The 21,083-nt window shown below is 39.6% G+C and overlaps 1 protein-coding gene across 4 annotated transcripts in view; it reads right to left on the reverse strand.

Moving 5' to 3' along the window:
• Positions 1 to 327: 327 nt before the first annotated feature.
• The window catches only part of LOC146471294 (uncharacterized), a 130,782-nt gene continuing 110,026 nt past the window's right edge, over positions 328 to 21,083 (reverse strand). For 2 of the 4 annotated variants that reach the window (XM_085120980.1, XM_085120978.1), the window contains 23 exons: positions 18,020 to 18,142; positions 17,770 to 17,892; positions 17,312 to 17,434; positions 17,076 to 17,198; positions 16,159 to 16,281; positions 15,567 to 15,689; positions 15,191 to 15,313; positions 14,955 to 15,077; positions 14,208 to 14,330; positions 13,981 to 14,103; positions 12,437 to 12,559; positions 11,553 to 11,675; positions 11,282 to 11,404; positions 10,490 to 10,612; positions 9,647 to 10,189; positions 8,878 to 8,988; positions 7,076 to 7,198; positions 6,461 to 6,499; positions 5,816 to 6,098; positions 4,319 to 4,624; positions 3,108 to 3,228; positions 2,401 to 2,566; positions 328 to 1,104 (listed from right to left, as the gene is read on the reverse strand). In XM_085120980.1, coding sequence (XP_084977106.1) covers positions 968 to 1,104; positions 2,401 to 2,566; positions 3,108 to 3,228; positions 4,319 to 4,624; positions 5,816 to 6,098; positions 6,461 to 6,499; positions 7,076 to 7,198; positions 8,878 to 8,988; positions 9,647 to 10,189; positions 10,490 to 10,612; positions 11,282 to 11,404; positions 11,553 to 11,675; positions 12,437 to 12,559; positions 13,981 to 14,103; positions 14,208 to 14,330; positions 14,955 to 15,077; positions 15,191 to 15,313; positions 15,567 to 15,689; positions 16,159 to 16,281; positions 17,076 to 17,198; positions 17,312 to 17,434; positions 17,770 to 17,892; positions 18,020 to 18,142 — 3,551 coding nt within the window. In that variant the 3' untranslated portion in view covers positions 328 to 967. Of the gene's footprint in view, positions 1,105 to 2,400; positions 2,567 to 3,107; positions 3,229 to 4,318; positions 4,625 to 5,815; positions 6,099 to 6,460; positions 6,500 to 7,075; positions 7,199 to 8,877; positions 8,989 to 9,646; positions 10,190 to 10,489; positions 10,613 to 11,281; positions 11,405 to 11,552; positions 11,676 to 12,436; positions 12,560 to 13,980; positions 14,104 to 14,207; positions 14,331 to 14,954; positions 15,078 to 15,190; positions 15,314 to 15,566; positions 15,690 to 16,158; positions 16,282 to 17,075; positions 17,199 to 17,311; positions 17,435 to 17,769; positions 17,893 to 18,019; positions 18,143 to 18,476; positions 18,600 to 19,519; positions 19,643 to 19,744; positions 19,868 to 20,435; positions 20,559 to 20,650; positions 20,774 to 20,893; positions 21,017 to 21,083 lie in introns of all 4 variants that reach the window. The other 2 variants (XM_085120977.1, XM_085120979.1) reach the window with 2 other exon arrangements.

A 21,083-nucleotide genomic window follows, 5' to 3' on the forward strand; every position in this document is an offset into this window, starting at 1 on the left:
CCCGTAGGGTTAAAGAGGCTATTCACATAAGACTTTACCCTGACAACATCAACAGGGATAATAGAATTGAAATTCCAGAAGCCTGGATGCCCACGATAAAACAACACAACGGACCACCGAGGGAACAATTTCTAGTCTGAACGAAAAGGATTGAAATCCTCTAATCGACAACGGCCTAAGAGAGGATCGAAACACACCTATCAACACCAACCAAGGTACTATTTATACTGTTCCAGCAGTATTTCGGTCGAAGCGTCGCGATCCATATCGATGTGACTCATTCGTGAGACAAACAATCAAACTCAGCTATCAAAATACCCTAATGTATACAGCAAAAGTATCCACTTCTTTATTAAACATTTTAATTGGACAAGATTTCTAAAACACGTTTTCTGGTTTCGAGCTATCCTTAATTTGTCTCTTTAAGAGAACATGATATCTTGGTCGCAACAAAACACGTCTTAAGCCCGGATATTTGGTTCTTCCAAGTAGCTCTTTCTGGTACTCTAAACACCAATAATACATGTTCGACAAAGGGCAGGGACAGAGGTACCTACCCTATTTACTTGCCAGTCTAGCAGTATTATGTTCTGACCGTACCAAGAACGGCTAGCACTTGTTTTCTCGACAACTGAAAGGTCGAGTCCGTTACAAAAACAATATGGGAGCCAATCCTAACTTTTTGGGAGGCCGTAACTCCTGAAAATCTCAGTTTGTTTCCCTTTTTTTGCTTATTCCTTCATGAAAACGGAATTGAACAGGGCGTGTGCTGAAGAAATCTGTCCAGATATCTAACGTGTTTATCCTGCACGGCGGGACGAAATCCAGCTGAAGATATGATAAATCCCATATCTTAGCGATCTTAGCGAAACCGTGATTTATTCCAAATAAAAGTAACATGGTTACTTTTCTTAAACAAAGCATAATTTATAGAAATAAGATATTTTCTCTTTGATGTGTTTGTTTGTCAAACGTCGTCGGAGGAGTCTTGTTTTTTGTTGGTCAGTATTCTTCGAAGAACAACTGGAAACACTACGAGCCACAGGACAACCAACATTCCTAGGACAAGAGGCACTCCAAGCAAGGGGTACTGGCCTGGGGAATCTGAAAGGCAAAAGGATTGGTACGATCCAGTCAGGGCCGTAACTAAGATTCTTTGTCTGGTGGGGGGGGGGGGGGGGGGTGGCAGACTCCGCACACCCATCCACAGGGGTCTTCTGTATATAGACAGGGTTTCTAGTTGAACGTTTTTGTTTTTACCCCTACACAGAAAGTTCTTGCCTCAATGACCTTAAAAGAAATCAAAACATTTTTGTCTTACAAAATGTAAGACAATTATGACATAAACACCTTGTTTAGCTCGAAATTGCCTCCAAGGTCTCTGCTACACAATGGCGATTTATATACATGTACCATCTTAAACTCAAGCTATGCTGTGAACAGCAGATCGTCCAAATCTGCTATAAATACTTGGGAGTAGCGCAGGCCTTTAAAAAACAGTTTACATTGAATTTAGCTCTGAAAAAACCTACTCGTGTCACGTAGATTTAAAATGCGCAAGGGTGAGGGAGTCGGGTAGGCTTGTCACTCTTCAATTATTTGCACAATTCTTAACCACAGGCAGCCCAAATTACAAAATCATTATTTTTACAAGAAAACATGTACTGGCCTTTGCCTCGAAAGATAATTCTGCCTTTTCTCATCAACCCGAAAATCTTCCGAAAAAAACACAATTTATCTTATTCTGAGTAAACTACATTCTGTTATCAGGGGCAGAATGAACGGCATACTATTCTGTTCAATCAGAAAACAGAATAGGTCCGAAAAGAACATGAACACCGTCTATTCCGTGTATTCATATTCCGGATTAATTCCAAAACAACCTGCTCTTGTTCATGTTGCAGCTAGTTGTACACAAGCAAGTTTTTCTTGAACAGCTTTACATTCTCGTGTGTACGACAAAATTTGTCAACATTCTCCTACATGAGTCTCCACGTTCAAAGCCTGGCGTTCCGGGTTTTGAGAAAGTTCGTGGAATACTTGCCGACCTTTACACACGGACTAGGCAAAACTGTCAAAAAGTCTTGTCAAGGGAACTTGCTCGTATGGAATTAGCTTAGACTAAATTTTGTGTATTCGTTGAGAGTTATTTTTAATTCTATTTCAAATGTATAACAAACAGAACTTCAGCCAATTCGGCCCTACACGCCTCATCCCATAGCCAACGCGCGCTCGTGAAATAACTGTTGAATATTGGCTCTCCGAGTGCATATGACCCCAAATCCGAATCCGGGCCACATTGGTAGGAGGTAGGTACTTTCCTCATACACCGTCCTTGCTACCCTAAGGATTACCAATGACCAATGGCCCTATGCCAATGAATAATCCGTAGAATCCTACCTTCTTGAGTTTTCTTTATATTCTTTAACAAAATTGGGCCATGACTGAGTAACTCCACGTGTAAAGGGTCATTATAATGAAGCGCTCTGCGCTGACGATGCCTGGGCAGTATGTCGCAGTTTTTGAAGCACTCCGAATCTGGATCCGAAGAATTACAAACGATAGCCTGTTAGGAAGAAGAAAAAGAGAACTTCACATTAGAGGCGATTTGATAAAAAAAAAAAAAACTACTCCATGAATTCCTATTTATGTATTAATGAGAAAAATTTTGCGTCTTATTTTCGTCTGAATCTTGTACATTTTTAAGTCTCTGACACACCAAATGTCTACCATAAAAAAAATGTTGCAACGCAACAGTGCACACAATGTGCTTAGCTTTTCAGCATGCGTCCGGGCCTTCAGAATACCAAAACACAAATTTGTTCAGTTTTCTAGTATTTCCTTGTTAATGATTGAAAACCGACCACGCCGCGGAAACGTACTATCCAGCGTACCATAGCGTAATGAATGGTACCCTGGTAAAGTAATGCTCAGTAGAGGTTAACAAGAAATGAATTATAAGGTTTGATTATGTACGTGAGACGAATCAAAAGATGCAATGATTTTCGTTGCTGTTCACTGGCGATTCAGTAGTTCACGATATTGTAAACTAAATCTCGAAGAAGACAGCTGATTGCAGCAATAAGGCCTCGGAATGTACGGTTTACCTTGCAGTGGATATAGACAAACGGATCTGGCTTGTTTATGAAATGGAAGGCTTGTAGACTGAAGCGATGAAGGCCGTTGACGCCGCTAGGATGATATTGAACTGTTGGGTCTTCTGGGCAACTGATGGAGAAATAAACAGTGACACATCTTGGTGTTACAAGCCGCGAGCCAATTTGATAAAGCTTTTAGACTTGTAAGCAACAATCTGGGCCCTTGTTATTAGGCACATTTGCAGAAGTTTGTTAGGAGTCTTTAACGATGAGCATTGGACTCGTTTTTGAACTTTTCATTTTCTTTTCATTGTAAACTACAAGTGTAAAAGTTTTATTAACTTGACCCCAGGACCGAGTTGTTCAAGGCCCGATTAAGCTAATCCTGGATTAACGTGAACTTTGATTCGAGTTTAGTTACTAACCAATAAAGATTCTTCAAAAAGATTGTTGTCCCTCAGTTTTGACTCAGACCTTTCTTCGCCATTAGCTTGAAATTAGCTTTTAGAAACATTTTTTAACGAGTGAGATGAAAACCTCGGTTAACTTTTAATCGTGGATTAGTGTTAATATTCTTTCGAACAACCGGGCCCAGGTTTCTACTACAGTCGAACCTCCATGTGCGACCCTCTATCGTAAGCGACCACCTCCCATAAGCGACCACCTATCCCAAACACTAAATTCAAAAGTCATTCAAAGCCCTACGGTTGGAACCTCTCGTAAACGACCACCTCTCGCAAGCGACCGCGATAACTTTTTGAGGTGACAACATTATAATTTTTCATTGTTTTTAACCTCTTGTAAGCGACCACTTGACACATGGTCTGATCTCAATGTTTGCTGTATGTACTACGCTACTCAGAGTTCACGAGGGACCTCCCGTAAGCGACCACTAGATCTTGGCAGGTTGGGTGGTCACTTACGGGGATTCGACTGTATTTGAATAACCGGGACCTGACACAAACACGGCGGCAATTCAAGCGAAAACGTCTCTTAAAATAGATAGCCACGTTATCTGAACCATTTTCAGATAAATTTTTAAGAAAAAGTCACAAAGTTTGGCAGTAGTTGTAGTGTATGGTACTCTTTAGAATAGTGTCAACTATGGCGTGACAATTTTGCATTACTGTCATTGTGTGACTTTTCCGCATGGAATCAGATTGCACTGAAAACTCTTTCCCGTACTCAAAGATTACGATTTGGTAATATGCATGACTTACCCATTTGCAATAAGATCGTACTGTAACGTACTGTTCGGATTAGGGTCAGGTGTGGCGTGACAGCGCTGAGCCACAACAGCCAGACGTGGATCTTTGGAATCTACACTTAGCTGTAGATAGACTCGCTCATTAACCATCACGCCAATTGGAAAGCTCTGGTCTCCATAGGGACGGGTGTACTGAGCATCTTTAAAGACTCCTAAGTTGATATCAAACATTCCTGAGTCCGTGGCGTTAGCTTTGATGATTTTCCGTTTGGTCTCTAACTGAATGGCGCTTGCTCGGCTCATCTTGAGATACAGGCATCTGAAGTGTCAGAAACATAAAACAAGAGTTTAGCCAGAGAATGATGTATTATTCAAAGTGACACAGGCATACTCGGAAAAAGGAAATCCGAGTGCTCCTATCAGGATTCGAACCTAATTAAGACCTCCCGATCACTAGTTCGGATGCTCTACCACTGAGCTACATGAGACTCGTGGGAGCTAAGGTCATTAAACTAGGTTCAGGGGACAAATATCCTGCATACTGCTAGGATTTGAATGTCAGTGTGTAACATATGCGCAATGGAATGAATAAACCAATTCCTCCTTTTACACTTTAAGTCTCAGGATCAAGAAGCATCTTCTCCTTACCAATCTCCATATAACTCTTATCGTGCTATTTGAGAGAATTTGTTGGAATAACACGACATTCTATCTTTGGTGATTATTTCCGTTATTCTCATGACCTGTATGGTTTGATTGAGCCTTGATACAGTGAGGAGAAAATTGATCCTCGTCACTAAGGGGGTTTAAACAGTTTTAACTGTTTTAACTTTGACCATGGTATTAAAATACCATGGTCAAAGTTTGTGAATCTGACCAGAACGGTCACCCACATCAACCTCTGACAAAATGGAAATGTAAACGAGACTACTGTTGACGCGAGACCATAGTTAACTGAGGGATTGGTTAGGAAACCTTGCTATGAAAACAATGGTGCTGCAATTTATGTTGGAAGGGCCGCGACCCTGCACAATCCTTTGTTATAACGTTCACACTACAGTTGAATATCTTAACAAAAATGTTTCGATTGGTCAGTTGTTCCAACACATTCCAAATTCTATTGTTGTTTGTGCAGGGTCAAGGCCAAAAGGCAGCAAAAACATATAACAAAGACGTTGTCAGGTTTCATAACCATTACCTTTAATTAACTATGGCGAGACAAGAAAGCACAAAATTGTTATATCTGGTCAAACGATACTTATAACATGCACCTGCAATTTGATCTGAAACAAAGGATTTCTGTTAGATGCTTACTTCTGTGGATCGCTACTTTCCTATGGTCGCTTCTTTCAACATTTACTTACAACCACCAAATTATCCTTACTTACTGGCACTCGCTACTTTTTAGTAAGAAGTTACTGTAACAAAATCATCTTTACGTGTATGGAACAATAACAGTACCGAGAACTTCCAGTTAAATTGACCGCCATTTTCGGAAAGAATCGATTACCTGAACGGAATATCGACTTCTGCCAGTCTCGTTATGATACCCTCCGTCGGCCTCTCTTGGATGGTGTTCATGTAAACAAACGCGTTCTCCGTGGCCATCATCTTTGTGCCGCACGACGTAAGATTGGTTTCAAAGAGGAAATGAGTGCCGTTGTCCGTGGGTAGACACTTCGGGTCGTTAAGTCGCAAGTCAGTCCTACGCATCGAGCCACAGAGCACGCTCTTCTCCAGAATCACTCTGATCATCATCTTGCCGCAGGAGATCGCCAAATGCTCGTTGACGACTTGGAAAAGAAAATCGCACAAGTTAAATAATATCTATTTCAGAGCAATAAACATTTCAAAGTACTCTCAGTAAGAAAGGGTTCAGGCTTTATTTTGCATGGACAATACTTGATTGGGGAGGGAAGACAAAAGGGGGGCACGGTGTCTGAATAACCAGAATAATCTAGGGTAAAGAGAGCCACGTACCACTAATCTTAATAGTAGGACATCAACTTTAGTTATTGCAAACAAGTAATAAGTAAACAACAACGATGAGCTGAAAAATTGTCATACTCTCGTAACAAACACAACGCATGACATCGATTCGTGAAGTTAAGTGCTTAACCCCAAGAGCTGAAGGAAGTTGCTAAAACTGACATACCTTTGAAGCCTTCTCCTGCTCCAACTGTTTCTTCGGATTCTGAAAAAAAGACAAAAGGTGTAAAAGGCACCAGGTCAGAACATCCATTTTGCCCATTTTCAGATTAAACAAAGGACAATTTTCATGTATTTAATCAAACTTCTTCATTCGCATTTCCCCCAAGAAGTACTGATGAGCCGTTTTTTCCTCTAGTCAGTGGCAAGCCACTTTACCATGGAATCTAATCCCTGAACGACAATCTCTCATGCGACCATCTTCCTCTATCGATCACCTTCATGAAACCCTGTTTCACCTGCCTCGTCCCCAGGCGTCTTTCTGCAGCTAAACGCGGCGCGCACGGTGTTATGGGGCTGTCCCATCAAGCCTCGCGTCCATGTTTCCTGCTTTTTTCACGAAATGCATTGGCGCCTGGGAACGAAGTTAGAAGTCAAATGCTACAGTTCAAATCTCCCGTAAGTGTAAATATTCCTTGTGCGACCGCCTTTAAAGATTCCGACAGTGGTCTCTTCGAGACACTCAGCGTTACCTTTTTCACTTATTGTTGCTTCATGGAAAGAAAAATGGTTAAAATCTGAGATAAAGAAAAGACAAATATAAAACTGAATTTTTACTTACCTCTACAGTCATAGCCATCTCCCTTGTAGCCGTCCATGCAGGAGCATTTGTACAAACCGATATTGTTAGTGCAAAACGCGTTCCCGTTACAGAGGTCTGTTCCGAGATCACACTCGTCCACATCTGAAAGTACAGGGAAAATAGACATTCCAGAGATCAGACAAGGGAATACGATATATCCACAAGACATTATTTCGCTGATAAATTATTTGAACAATCAATTGTTCCGCAAAAGCGTAGACGACTGAATTTGTTTGATAAAATCGGAAGTCTCTCTGAATCTTTTGTCCCTTCGTTCTCTTGCTCGCTAGTTAGTCAAACGAGTTTTTGTTTTGAACGTCACAAAATCTAACTCAGCTGCTAGGGCTATCAGGCTTAGTCCTAGGTTTTTGACTCTGCAGGAAGTTCACTCGGTAAAGTACAAACTAAATTCGTGGGATCACCGCGAGAACAATTGCTATTCATCTTGTTTAATAAATATGTTCAAATTATCCCGAGAAAAAATATAGCGTTTCCATAATAACTACGCTAGCTCAAATGAGTTTTGAATGGATTTACAAAGAAGCCCATAAGGATTTAAAGGTGAACTCTCATATCTCATCTGTACCATATTTGGAATATGAATAACAAGGACATAAACCAATCAAATCGCCTTATTATTGGCGTAGTTTCCGCGCGAAAGTTTGCGCATTGTTTAAAATCAATCCCCGGCGGCCCGGGTTCGATTCCCGGACTCGGCGTCATATGTAGGTTGAGTTTGTCGTTGGTTCTCGTCTTTGCTCCGAGAGGTTTTTATCCGGGTACTTTGGTTTTCCCCTCTCCTCGAAAAACCAACACTTGTAAATTCCAATTTGGATTTGGAAAGTGTCTTCAATAAGTGCTCTGCGCTAAAGACATTGATACTTATATAAAGTAATTTATTTTATTATTATAGCGGTTTTTCTAAATATGGTACTTAGCAAAAACTGAACATTGGCACGCTATCAGCGCGCGTAAGACGTTTCAACTCCGTTATGAGTTTGTGATTTACAATGACGCTGTAAACCAGTAGAGTAACGTCCATGTTAATAGAAAGATAAACATGGGATACTTGTTCTCAACTGTGGTGACGAAGTATAGCTGAATACCCGGCAGTTCAAGATATGGATATACCGGATCGTAAAACATTGTTGTTGCATATGCATAATGAAATCCAAGATCATGCGATATTGTATTTGAAAATGATATCGTCCGCATTTAAGGGAGGGGTCCACGGTTCTGCGCATGTCCATGACCATCCGGAAGGGAATACGTAACTCGGGTGGTAATTTTTTCATATGCCATATGAAAAAATTACCACCCGAGTTACGGAATCAGTGATTGCGTTACTTCGCATGCAAATAACTGTAAACAAATCAACCATAGAACGCTAAATTCGATATCGACAATATGAGTACAATCCGCTAGAGCATTTTCTGTGAATTTTGGTCATCAGTCATTTTGCTTGGACTAATTATAGAATGTGGTTAGTGAAGTACATGTGAGTGGGATTTTTAAGGCCATAAAGTTGATAAGAAAGAGAAAAAAAAGCATTTAGATTCATGCACATGCGCTGAAATGTGAACCCCTCTCTTTAAAAATGTTTAACAACGCAGCCACGTTTATGAAACGCGACAACGTTAAGACAATCCCGACCGCATTCTGGGATAGAGACGTTTTGACTTTGCTTTCTAGTTTTAAACTACACCTAACATACTAGGGTCAGATTCACGAAGCCAGCCTAATTGAAGATTTATCATAAGAATTATTAACAGCAACCTCACCTTCACAACGCTGCCCGCTGCCCGTGTAACCTAGTTTGCAGGAACATGTATAATTTCCATTATCACTCAGACAAACGGAGTTGGGGTCGCACAGTGCACAATCACCGGTACCTATCAAGAGAAAACATCATAAATAAATAAATAAATAAATAAATAAATAAATAAATAAATAAATTTTAATTTGTAATTACACATGTATTGATACATGAATGATTAGATTTCCTAGATATTTTAGATTTTTAAATTTTTAGATTTTAGATCATTAGCTAATTTTTATCTTTCTCTTTGTTTTTGTAATTTTATCTGTTTATTAGTGGGCTTCCTGTAAAGTAGCTTTTAGCTAAGTGGAGTGCCACGTAAAATAAAGTTCCAAGTTCCAAGTTCCAAATAAATATAGCTGTCTGCTAGAGGCGAAACACTAAATGAGACGCTTGGAGAAACGAATGCCAACAATTAGTAAAAGAAATCAATACATATATACTGCATTGCCAGACACAATTAAATCTAAAATGATTGATTAGAACAACTAATTATTTTGTTGCTAATTATCATTTAGTCTAAGTTTAATTCGAGCCAGGGGCCTGTCAGCGGTTCATTTGCAAAGTTTTATGCGGGGGCGCCCTCGGGAAATTTCAGGGAAAACTTCTTTGCCTGCCATTGCTAGCCTGCTTACATTTCGTTCGTTATTTCTTTACTGAAATATAATGTTCAATAAAAAGAAAATGTATATGAACAATAAGCAAATAAATCGGCAAAAACCAATAGTTACCTTCAACTGCACCGGCCATGATTTTCTGAGCAATTGTCACTGCGTCGTCACCACTTCCCACTTTAATAACAACTCCCTTACTTGGCGCGAGCCGGGTAAGTTCACCCACGTTAGCCAGTGAACCAACAGCTACCGGTACAACAACAACGCCAGCTTCTTCCAAGCGTTTTGCACTAGCTGACAGCCTTTCAGGATAATTTACAGACTTCTGATCGATCATGACGATCAAGATTTTCTTTGCTCCAGGCTGCGAGGGGGCGTTCTCGAATGCCGTCTGAGCGAGGTCGAGAGCTTTCTCTAAGTCGGGTGATCCATCGGGTCTCTGTACAGCGCTTACAATGTTCTTAAAGTCTTGTGCGTTCTTATAATCATCACTGAAGTCGATTTTAGTTCTGGCCTCGCTTCCACTTGTGATTAGAGAGTAGCGTACGTCCTTTGTTCCGTAATGGTCGATCATCACATTGGTTGTGTTTTTCATGGTCGTAAATGTCGGGTCAGAGTAAGCTCCGATGATTACTCCAAGGTCAATCTTAGGAGTCACAGCTATTGTTGGACGAAGTAAATAGAAAAAATATATTAAAGAATACATAAGAGAACCTTATGACGTAGACGTGTGCTAATTAAATTGGCTTATTTAGATTTCATATAAAACTGTTTATTGATACTTAGTGGTATCCAAGACATCCACACCTCCGCCAACACGACAACGACATCTGCAAACATCTAGCAGTAACTCAATCACAGTTTCCCCTATATATATCTATATCGATAGAACAAGGCGACAAGAAACCTAAGCAAATGTTGGCCCAAAGTTAAAACACAACAACATAACAAAAGTAAAACCTTGACACGTCTTCCCATCTCCAGTGAATCCTTTTTTACAAGTGCAGATATAAGAACCGTCACTGTTGGTGCATTCAGCGTTTTCATCACACGAACTGGAATCCGCAGAACACTCGTCGATATCTGAGGTGTAAGAAAACCTGATATAAATGATTTGTCAAACAGGGACCTTCACAAGTCGAAGTAAAGGTTGGCAAATACACGCGTTGAGCGTCGTAATGCAATTCATACCTATGGTAATCTGAACAGATTTTTGATGTTGAGAATGATGAATTATTCAGTGAATAACACAGGCATACTCGGCAAAACGAAATTCGAGCGCTCCTTTCAGGAGTCGAAGCTAAGACCTTCCGATTACTAGTTCAGATGCCCTACCACTGAGCTACAAGAGACGCGTTGGAGCTAAGGCCGTTAAACTAGGTTCATGGGACCAACATCCTGCAGACTGCTAGGGCTGGAATGTCAATGTGTGGCATATGCGCAATGAAAATAATGTGATGGAATATTTTAAGCTTTGTGAATAAATGAAACGTTTACTTAAGAACATGAGCGAATGCCTAACCAGTTAATCAAAGACCTTCAGATAACTCTATCTCATATCTAATAACTTTATCTTAGGGCTATCTCAATAACTTTAGATCTCGGACATTTTTAGACAGTGCATCAGGAAAATAGCAATTACAACTGTCAGCAAACTGAGTTTAAGTGACGTAAATAATGTTAGAAATAGGTTTATGGTGCGAAAATACGGGTTGTTGACTTTTTGGAGTTTATAGATACCTTTCCACATACCTTCACAATCTGTGCCATTTCCAGTGAATCCCTGTTTACAAGCGCAGCTATAGGATCCATCACTGTTGGTACAATCAGCGTTTCTATCACATGGACTGGAATCCGCAGAACACTCGTCGATATCTGTAATGGTGTGAAATGGACAGAATTTCTCAATGAATTTATGGAATGTCCAGCTAAAATGCTACTTCTCAATCAAGACAGAGTTTACATTTTTTTAATATCATGGCTTGGTACTTAAGCTTTTGATGGTATCTTCGCACAAACATACCTGCACAATTTGTACCATCCCCAGTGAATCCCTGCTTGCAATTGCAGCCGTATGAACCAATTGTGTTGATACAATTGGCGTTATTGTCGCAAGGATTAGGCTCCAAAGTACACTCATCAAAATCTGAAAATTAATAAAAAGTGAAAGTTGGCCATAATTCATAACATGGATTCTAGTGTTACGAATTGATACGAGTAAGGAATGAATGTTGCTCGAAGACAAGTTGTTCTGCAGCTGTGTGACAAAAACAAAATACTCGTTCTTTCTTCTGTTTCTCTCCCACTTTACTGGAGAATTGTAGGTTTAGGAGTATTGTTCTGTTGTTTGTTCTATTGTCTTCTAGAAGGGTTGCAAGCCAATCACGTGAGACCTTGTGCTAGATCGCCCTTTTCAGATGGTGCTTAATGCATTAACTAACTAACTAACTAACTAACTAACTAACTAACTAACTAACTAACTAACTAACTAACTGACTGACTGACTGACTGACTGACTAAATAAATGAAGGCGTGGTTTCAGTTAGATTTGAACTCACCACCTCCGCAATATTGCCCAGTGAAACATGAGGCTAGAAAGAATGAATTCGTGGCCTGAACCGACGGAATTTTGTGGGTATGACGATGCAATGAAAGAGTGGCAATCCAGGAAAAAATGTCGATACTTTCAATGGGATATAAATCCAACGACATTAGTGAACTGATACTCGCAGTGCTAAATGCCAATTATGGATTTGTGATTATAGTGTTACCTCAAGACACGTGCTCTCTCGTATGTTAGGATCAGGTCGATTGTGGTTTAGAAATGATTATGATATTTGATGATTTGACGCACGACAATTGATCAGGATGCGGCACGATATGCTTATGTGCGTTTTTTGGTTGTACCTTTACAATCTATTCCATCTCCATCGAAGCCTTCTTTGCAAGTGCAACTATAAGAACCCTCAGTGTTTGCGCAGTCAGCGTTTTCATCACACGGACTGAACTCCTCAGAACACTCATCGACATCTGATTGAATATACATTGATAAAAAATGACTAATTGATTGATTGATTGATTGATTGATTTGTGGCTAAATAAAACGCCAGTCTCAAACCAGAACGACCCGTGGTTATCTACTCTACGGGTATTGTATAATACTTCGCCTGGCTCTTCCAGAGAGACTTACTTTAAAAGGTTTTTACTGTGTATTGTCTTACACTTTAGTGTGTCTGATCTTTAAACGTGAACAAAGCGATACTTGCTAACGAATCTTTGCAGGCTCTTGCATCTTCCCTTCCAAGTTTCTTGGTTTGTACACATTTAAGCACCAGTCCTTTTGGTTCAGGTACTTTCTTATCATAAGTCTGTGACGATGCTTGTTGATAGCCGCTCATCACAAGCGGTGGTCAGTCGTTGCAGAGTTGCCGTGGATACAAACCTGCTGTGCTTGAATTGCACAAAGGTTTGCGCTAACTTTAAAGGCGCCTTCACATGGCAAACAAAAGTTAAGAAACTCAAGTTGCCATGTTGACAAACTGTAGGCAACAAATAGGACTTGACTCTATTCGTGCCAACTTTTTTTCGGCCTGGCGCAAAACTTTCTCCTTTGGCAAAGGCATATTTGACGTGTGAATTACTGTCAAACGCGAGTTCTTTACTTTTAACCAATCAAATGCCGCGCTCTCTTCACTTGCTTTTACATCATTTGTGGCGAACTGTACAAGATGGCGGCTGAAGACGGAACACAGTTGCGTTCAACATAACCGCTGAAATTCAATTTTTTTTCGCCAACTTATTTTCTCTGTTTTGTTTCAGCGATGAAGAATGTAATATTATCAGGCTGGAAGCCGCAATTTTTCTTGCATGCCACCGCGAAAGGACGCTCATATGAGACGCCATGTTTGCTATTTGCTCGGCTTTTGTTTGCCGTGTGAAGGTGCCTCTAGAGCGGTTTTAAACTGATTGTCGCAACACCGAAACCAAATAAACTTGTCTGACCAATGACAGCAGACTGACGTGAACAGCGAGATGAACCAATCAGAACTCGAATCGGTGGTGCCTCCTTTTGTTACTGCGCATATCTTTCGCGCATCTAGGAATAGTCCAAGAAACACGAGTTTCTAAAGGATAGTATAGGATAGTAGAGGTATTATATTTAGCGCCGTTAATGGCTATACGGACAAAGACGATCTTAGCAAGGGTTCAGTTATTCAATCTAAGAAGACAACTGGGGCCGGTAACCACGCAATTTTTCAGAGATAATTAAGCTTCAATTTGTAAAACAAATACCGTGAATTGTTTTGTATTTTTATGCTTTTTATAATCATTGTTGCTTAATTATCTCTGAAAAATGGCTGGTTACGTAGACACAAAGTACGTTGGCAAATTGGGTTCATATTGAGAAGGCAACAAACAGGATTTTTCGGTGATGCGCAAGTTTAACCTACCTGTACAAAGTACTCCATTTCCAGTGAATCCTTGCTTACAGTTACAGCTGTAAGAACCGTTGTTGTTGATGCAATCGGCGTTTTCATCACAAGGACTGGAATCCGCAGAACACTCGTCGATATCTGATGAGAAACAAAGGGGTGTACATTTTCCATTTCGAACAGCAGGAGTGGCAAAGAAAAGTAAAACAGTTGGGAAGCATATTCTGACGATAACTGCGACATACCTTCACAGGATTTACCATTTCCGGTGAAACCTATTTTACAAGCACAGATGTAGGAGCCGTTGCTATTGGTGCACTCAGCGTTGTCACCGCAGGGGTTGGGCTCCAAAGAACATTCGTCGAAATCTGATCAAAAAATAAAGAAAATGATAGTTAAAATATCAATTTTACGTTCAAGATTAAATAATTTATTGCTAAATTAATTATACGTAGAACTGTCGTTGTCTACAGAGCTGTAAAGTGACCATCTGAAGATGGCCTGATATTACTGTTATTGACTTTGGGTCGGCCTAAACGTGTTTTATGTGCAGCCTGTAAACTGGACCGGTGAGATGCCTCTACATCAGGATGGACTAAATTAGGCCCTTTGCCGCTAAACAGTGCGGTTATCTTTCCGCTAAAAGTACCGAATCCGATACTGCATTCCTCCACTACGGGCTTTCAAGTGTAAATAGCTGTTTCTCCATGACTTTGAGAGCAGTATTCAAATGGGTGTTGTAAAACAAAAACCAAAGTAACTACTCCGGCCAATCACAACAGACGTAAACGAGTTAATAGACCAATAAGCCCTCGAGGCAAATACATGTCACCGGTGTCAAGCGCGAGAAAATCGCTTGCGAGCAAGACACGATTGGTGCTCATTAGTTGACGTTCTGCTAGCCAATTACAGAGCACAGTAAAGCACATACAAAGCAAACGCAAAGTAAATTTCAACAATTAATTAAAAACCGAAACAACATCTTTGTTTACCTTTGCAGATCGTCCCGTCTCCATCAAATCCTTGTTTACAGGTACAGCTGTAAGAACCATCACTGTTCGTGCAGTCAGCATTTTCATCACACGGACTGGTTTCCGCAGAACACTCGTCAATATCTGGAGAAAAAATGATACGTCTTAAAAATACATTCAATCCCTCTCTATATAGTATAGTCGACTTTTTTAAGAACACAAGCCGGTAAGTTAGGCCATTAACTAATAACACACACCTTCACAAACTGTACCATTTCCAGTGAATCCTTGCTTACAGGTACAACTGTAAGAACCGTCGCTGTTGATGCAGTCAGCGTTTTCATCACACGGAGTAGAATCCACAGAACACTCGTCAACATCTAATGTTAAGGAAGCAAGCAACTGTTCACATACATGTTTGAGCTCAAGCAAAAACCTACTCTTAAATGAGTAGGATCGCTAGGAGCAAAGTAAATTTAAGTTTATTTCATATGGGAATAAAGCATTTTTTTTCCTTTAGAGTTGTAAAGGAACTAAAAGGTCTGAGACAGGGACAGACATTATCAAATAATTACTCCGTATGTTAGATTTGGGCTTTATTTGCAAGGTAAACCAACTTCTTATCTAATGTACCTTCACAGACTGTTCCATTTCCAGTGAATCCTTGCTTACAACTACAGCTGTATGAACCTTCACTGTTGGTGCAATCAGCGTTTTCATCACACGGACTGAAATCTGCAGAACACTCATCGATATCTGGTGAAACAAGTAATAGTTAATTTTTAAGTCAAGGCAGGTGAAATTAGCCAGTATCAATTGTGGAGGGATAAGTGGTTCCACAAATAGCTTTACGTTGAAATTATTTTATTAACTTCTTTTATCCTACGAGGGGAATTTCTGTTCGACTGCATTTTACAGAGTGTAATGTAATTGGAAAGAAATGGTTTCCAGGTGATGTGAAATAGCAAACACCAGGAAGATTTTTTCATCCGAATTCCAAACACCGATACGTTGGTTGAGAAAACGAGGCATAACTGAGTTTTAAAACCTTATGCGATAGAGAAAAACAAAGAAATAACTTAGCTGATGAATGAACCCAGTGGTCTTACGTAGTCTGATGCATATGTGAAAAAAAAAGACTTCTCAATCACTTTACGAACACCCTTATCCAATGAAATTACCTTTACTCTGTGATACAATCAACTTCTTGTCAATGGTATCTTACCTGTGCAATTTATGCCATTTCCAGTGAATTCCTGTTTACAAGTACAGCTGTATGAACCGTCGCTGTTAGTACAATCAGCGATATCGTTACACGGACTGGATTCTGCAGCACACTCATCGATATCTGAAGTAGTGAATAATATGTATTGATAAAGTAGTCGTACCGAAGTAGAAGTAGCACCGAAACACTAATTCATGCGTTTATAACAAGTAGACTTGATTATTGCAACAGCCTTTTGTATGGGTTACCGAAATATCAGCCGTAAAAATTGCAGCGTGTTATGAATGCTAGAGCTCGTTTGGTTTATTGTGCTCCGAAGTCGTGCCACATTACGCCTCTACTTCGCGAGTTACATTGGCTGCCTGTTTGTTATCGTATCGAATATAAAATAATTCTTCTTACATTTAAGGCATTGCATGGTATGGCGCCTGATTACTTATGTCATTTAATATCTGTCTTGCCGCCGTCTAGGTATAATTTAAGGCGCAACGACGACTCTGCAACTTTATTAGCTTTCCCGACAATAAGAACCGAGAAGGCCCTGGCGGATAGATCGTTTAGTGGTGCTGCCCTAGACTTTGGAATCTGCTTCCTACCACAATAAGATCTATTTCCAGCTTAAATATTTTTAAAAATAGACTTACTATAGTTATTATAATTAATTTGCATTATTGATGAATTATTTTATTTATTTATGGAATTTTAGAATTGTAATTTTGAACTTCTATTTTATTTTTAATTTAATATTTATTGTAAGGCGCAGTTGAATATTTTTATAGAAACTGCGCGGTATAAATTTAAATTTATTATTATTATTATAAAATGACGTTTTTCGCCACAGATGATTTGGGGGACATTTCGACTGTTTACGTAAGATTTTATGGAAAGCAGTTTTCAACAATGTCTCTTATATTCACCTTCACAGACTGTTCCGTTTCCAGTGAATCCTTGTTTGCAGATGCAAGTGTAAGAACCGTCACTGTTGGTACAATCAGCGTTTCCATCACACGGACTGGAATCCGCAGAACACTCGTCGATATCTTTTTTTTTTTTTGGAAAGTGAGAAAAATTAATTTGTTTTTAGCAAAATGTAGAATTTATCTTAACAATGAACAAACTCTCAGTCACTATCTAAAATGATCCGCATATTTACCTTCACAATGTGATCCATTTCCAGTAAACCCTTGTTTACAAGTACAACTGTATGAGCCGTTAACGTTGATGCAATCAGCGTTTTCATCACACGGACTGGGATCCGCTGAACATTCATCGATATCTGAGGGGATGGGAAGGGAAGCAGTTACTTGTGATGACTTTGTATTTTCTACATATATAATTAAGTCAACGTTGAAAATGTTAAGTACCTTAATATAGTACATTTTAAACAATTTATCAATAGCTTCACACCTTACGCCGTCGCCAGTAAATCCCTGGTTAGACAAATTATACTTCATCTTCAAATCAATTTATGCAAAGTTAAGCACTATTACAGAAGCATGAGCAATTTCAGAAGAGATTTAATGAGAGTAACAGAGCTTTAGATGTGACCTTTACAGAGTTTTACGACGATTGTATGTGACTTGGAAACACGGTTACGAAGAAGACCCTCACCATCACAAGTAGCGCCATCTCCAGTAAATCCCTGTTTACAAACGCAGATGTAAGAACCGTCACTGTTGGTACAGTCAGCGTTCTCATCACACGGACTGGAATCCACAGAACATTCATTAACATCTGATGAAGAGAAAAGAAGAGTTATTTAATACTTAAAAACCGCGATATCTGCTTATTAATTTCTAAAGTAGGCTAGCTGAGGAATGCTACTGCTGGTCGCAAACAACAGTTGGACTCCAAAACACACCTTCACATACTGTTCCATTCCCAGAGAATCCCTGTTTACAATTACATGTGTAAGAACCGTCGCTGTTGGTGCAGTTGGCGTTTTCATCACAAGGACTGGAATCCGCAGAACACTCGTCAATATCTGACGAGAGAATGACAAATCTTAAAATACATTCAATCTCTATGTATAGTATAGTCGTCTTTTCCAAAACCATACCTGAGGTGATTGGAAAACGAATTAATTTACACGATGACTTGTCTATCTTTATAATATAAGGAAGTTTCTTGTGCAGGGTGGTTACGTAGTTGGTAGCTATATTAAAACCATACAGCGGAATTACAATTTCCCTACTGCAACATTTTTTGGAGCCCTGCTTTGATGAGCTCCCCGTTAACATGCTTTTATCACTTAATTAATAAACAAGCACCCGTTTTTGGCCATGCCTTCTACGTATATGTACCAATCATCCAAATACCTCTGCAAAGTGTTCCATTTCCAGTAAATCCCTTTCTACATGTACAGCTGTGAGAACCGTCGCTGTTGATGCAATCAGCGTTCTCATCGCATGGACTAGAATCCGCAGAGCACTCATTGATATCTGATGTTAACGATCAGAAAAAAATAATATAACTTGAGCATGTCTTTAATTCTAATTTGTATAACAACGAAGTTTGTAAATCCTTTTTTGTATAGACTATAGTCAAGAAGCAGATGTGACTCATCAACGTCGACAAAGTAATGCAAATTTGTGTTTCATTCGCAAAATACCATTTAGGGGACAGATTCACGAAGCCCTCCTAAGTTAAGATGTACACTAACTATTATAACATAGCGCGCGTGGGTCCTTATCTAATTTCTATTGGCGTCATCATGGTACATTTCTAAACATACGCACGGCCGGGCATCCATCCGATGACGTGTGCAAGTCAGATGCGGGAAGCATGCGCACGCTGTGTTTTTAAAAATCTTTTACAGAGAGACAACACCATAAAAAATGTATATTTATAAGAGCTTAAAGCTTAATGATACGTTAAGATTAAACCGATATGAGAAACCATTTTCGCCTTTTTCTTGTACAGAGAATTTTGTAATTAATCGGGAACAAAACCTGTTTTCCAAGAATCATTTACTTTATTTTCACTATGTTATAAAAGAATTGGTTCATGCTTTTAGCTGTGCGTATATCGAGCTATGGATGCACTTGAGAAGTTTGGAGAGCACTCAAGAAGCTACGCCTCGAGCAACTCTTGCGCTTCTCTCGTGCTCTCCAAACTTCCCGCGTGCATCCATAACGCGATATACGCACGCTAAGCAGGAACCAATTCTTAATTGTTTTTGAACAATAGCCTATTGTTATTCCAACCATAGGTTTCTATAAAGAAACAATACTTAAGATAACTTAGCAGGGCTTCGTGAACTGAATTTGGTTCCAGCTCAGGAAGTGGTTGTTCAAACTCCCAAGAAAACTGAATAGCGCATGTTTTATCTCTAACATATAGCCTAGCAAATCTAACCTACCTGTGCAAATTACTCCATTTCCAGTGAATCCCTGCTTACAGTTACAACTGTAAGAACCGTTGGTGTTGGTACAAACAGCGTTTTCATCACACGGAGTGGGATTTGCGGAACACTCGTCGATATCTGATGACAAACAATAAAAGGGTGGTCATCGTTATTGCAATATTTATACCCAAAACGAAGGGCAAGAAAAATATAGTGCGAAGGTAACTTTGAAAAATGTACCTTCACAAGTTGCCCCGTCTCCAGTGAATCCTTGTTTACAAGTACAACTGAAAGAACCGTCACTGTTAGTGCAGTAAGCGTTTTCATCACACGGACTGGAATCCGCAGAACACTCATCGATATCTGATGAAAAACAAACAATAAATAATTTCAAAGTCAATATAGGAAAAATTAGCCAACATAACTTACTAAACGATAAGCGGTTCCTGGGATGGTTTTAAGTTGAAATTTATGTTTCCAAAAGTGTGATGTATTTCTCCTATGACGCGAAAATCGATCTAAATGTGTTTGCAGAGTGTACATGTCCGTGTACTTGGAAAGAAGTGGTTTCCATTTGGTGCACATTTACTTAATTGTGTGGCGCATGTATTTGCTGTTTATGACGGAAACCTGGATTTAGGGTTTTCATGTACCCACGCCCTTCATATGTGACCTGTATTAAAGATTTCGCATGGAGAATAACACGTTTGTGCTTATTAAACTTCAAAAGTTAAACAGCTTCCAGCAACTTAGCGTTAATAACTACAGCTGTGAGAACGGGAATTATTGACTCAGCATTTTCATCACACGGACTGGAACTCGCAGAACTCTCATCGACATTTAAGATATATTTATTAATGAGAATTTGTTCATTGACAATCCACAGTGGTTTAGGATTTTGAAGATTTCAAAACGTCAGCTCAGTTATTACCTTCACAAACAGTACCATTTCCAGTGAAGCCCTGTTTACAGGTACAGCTGAAAGAACCGTCGATGTTGGTACAATCAGCGTTGTTATCACACGGACTGGGATCTGCAGAACACTCGTCGATATCTAAAGGGTGAAAAATACATTTGTAAAACAGGTTTATGGAGATAATTTCAGAAAGAGGCGGGAGATAGCTATTTTAAATTCTTATCACATACCAACACACTCTTCCCCACTTCCAGTGAAGCCTTGTTTACAGGTACAACTGTAAGAACCGTTGTTGTTGGTGCAATCAGCGTTTTCATCACACGGACTGGGATCCGCAACGCACTCGTCGAGATCTGATGAGAAACAGAAGGTTGATAATCCGCTATTGCAATAATTCTTATTTATATACAAAAGGAAAAGGCAAGAAAAAAACAACAGATGGGAAGTATATCGTGGTGATAACTTTGACATACCTTCACAAGTTTTCCCGTCTCCAGTGAATCCTTGTTTACAAGTACAGCTGTATGAACCGTCAGTGTTAGCACAGTCAGCGTTTTCGTCACACGGAGTGGAATCCACAGAACACTCGTCGATATCTGGTGAGGCGAAAAATGGTTAATATTAAAGTCAGTGCAGGCGAAATAAACCAATATAAATTGTGGA

Source organism: Pavona decussata, unplaced genomic scaffold, assembly GCF_977016875.1.
Source record: "Pavona decussata unplaced genomic scaffold, jaPavDecu1.1 SCAFFOLD_105, whole genome shotgun sequence".
Taxonomy (NCBI): domain Eukaryota; kingdom Metazoa; phylum Cnidaria; class Anthozoa; order Scleractinia; family Agariciidae; genus Pavona; species Pavona decussata.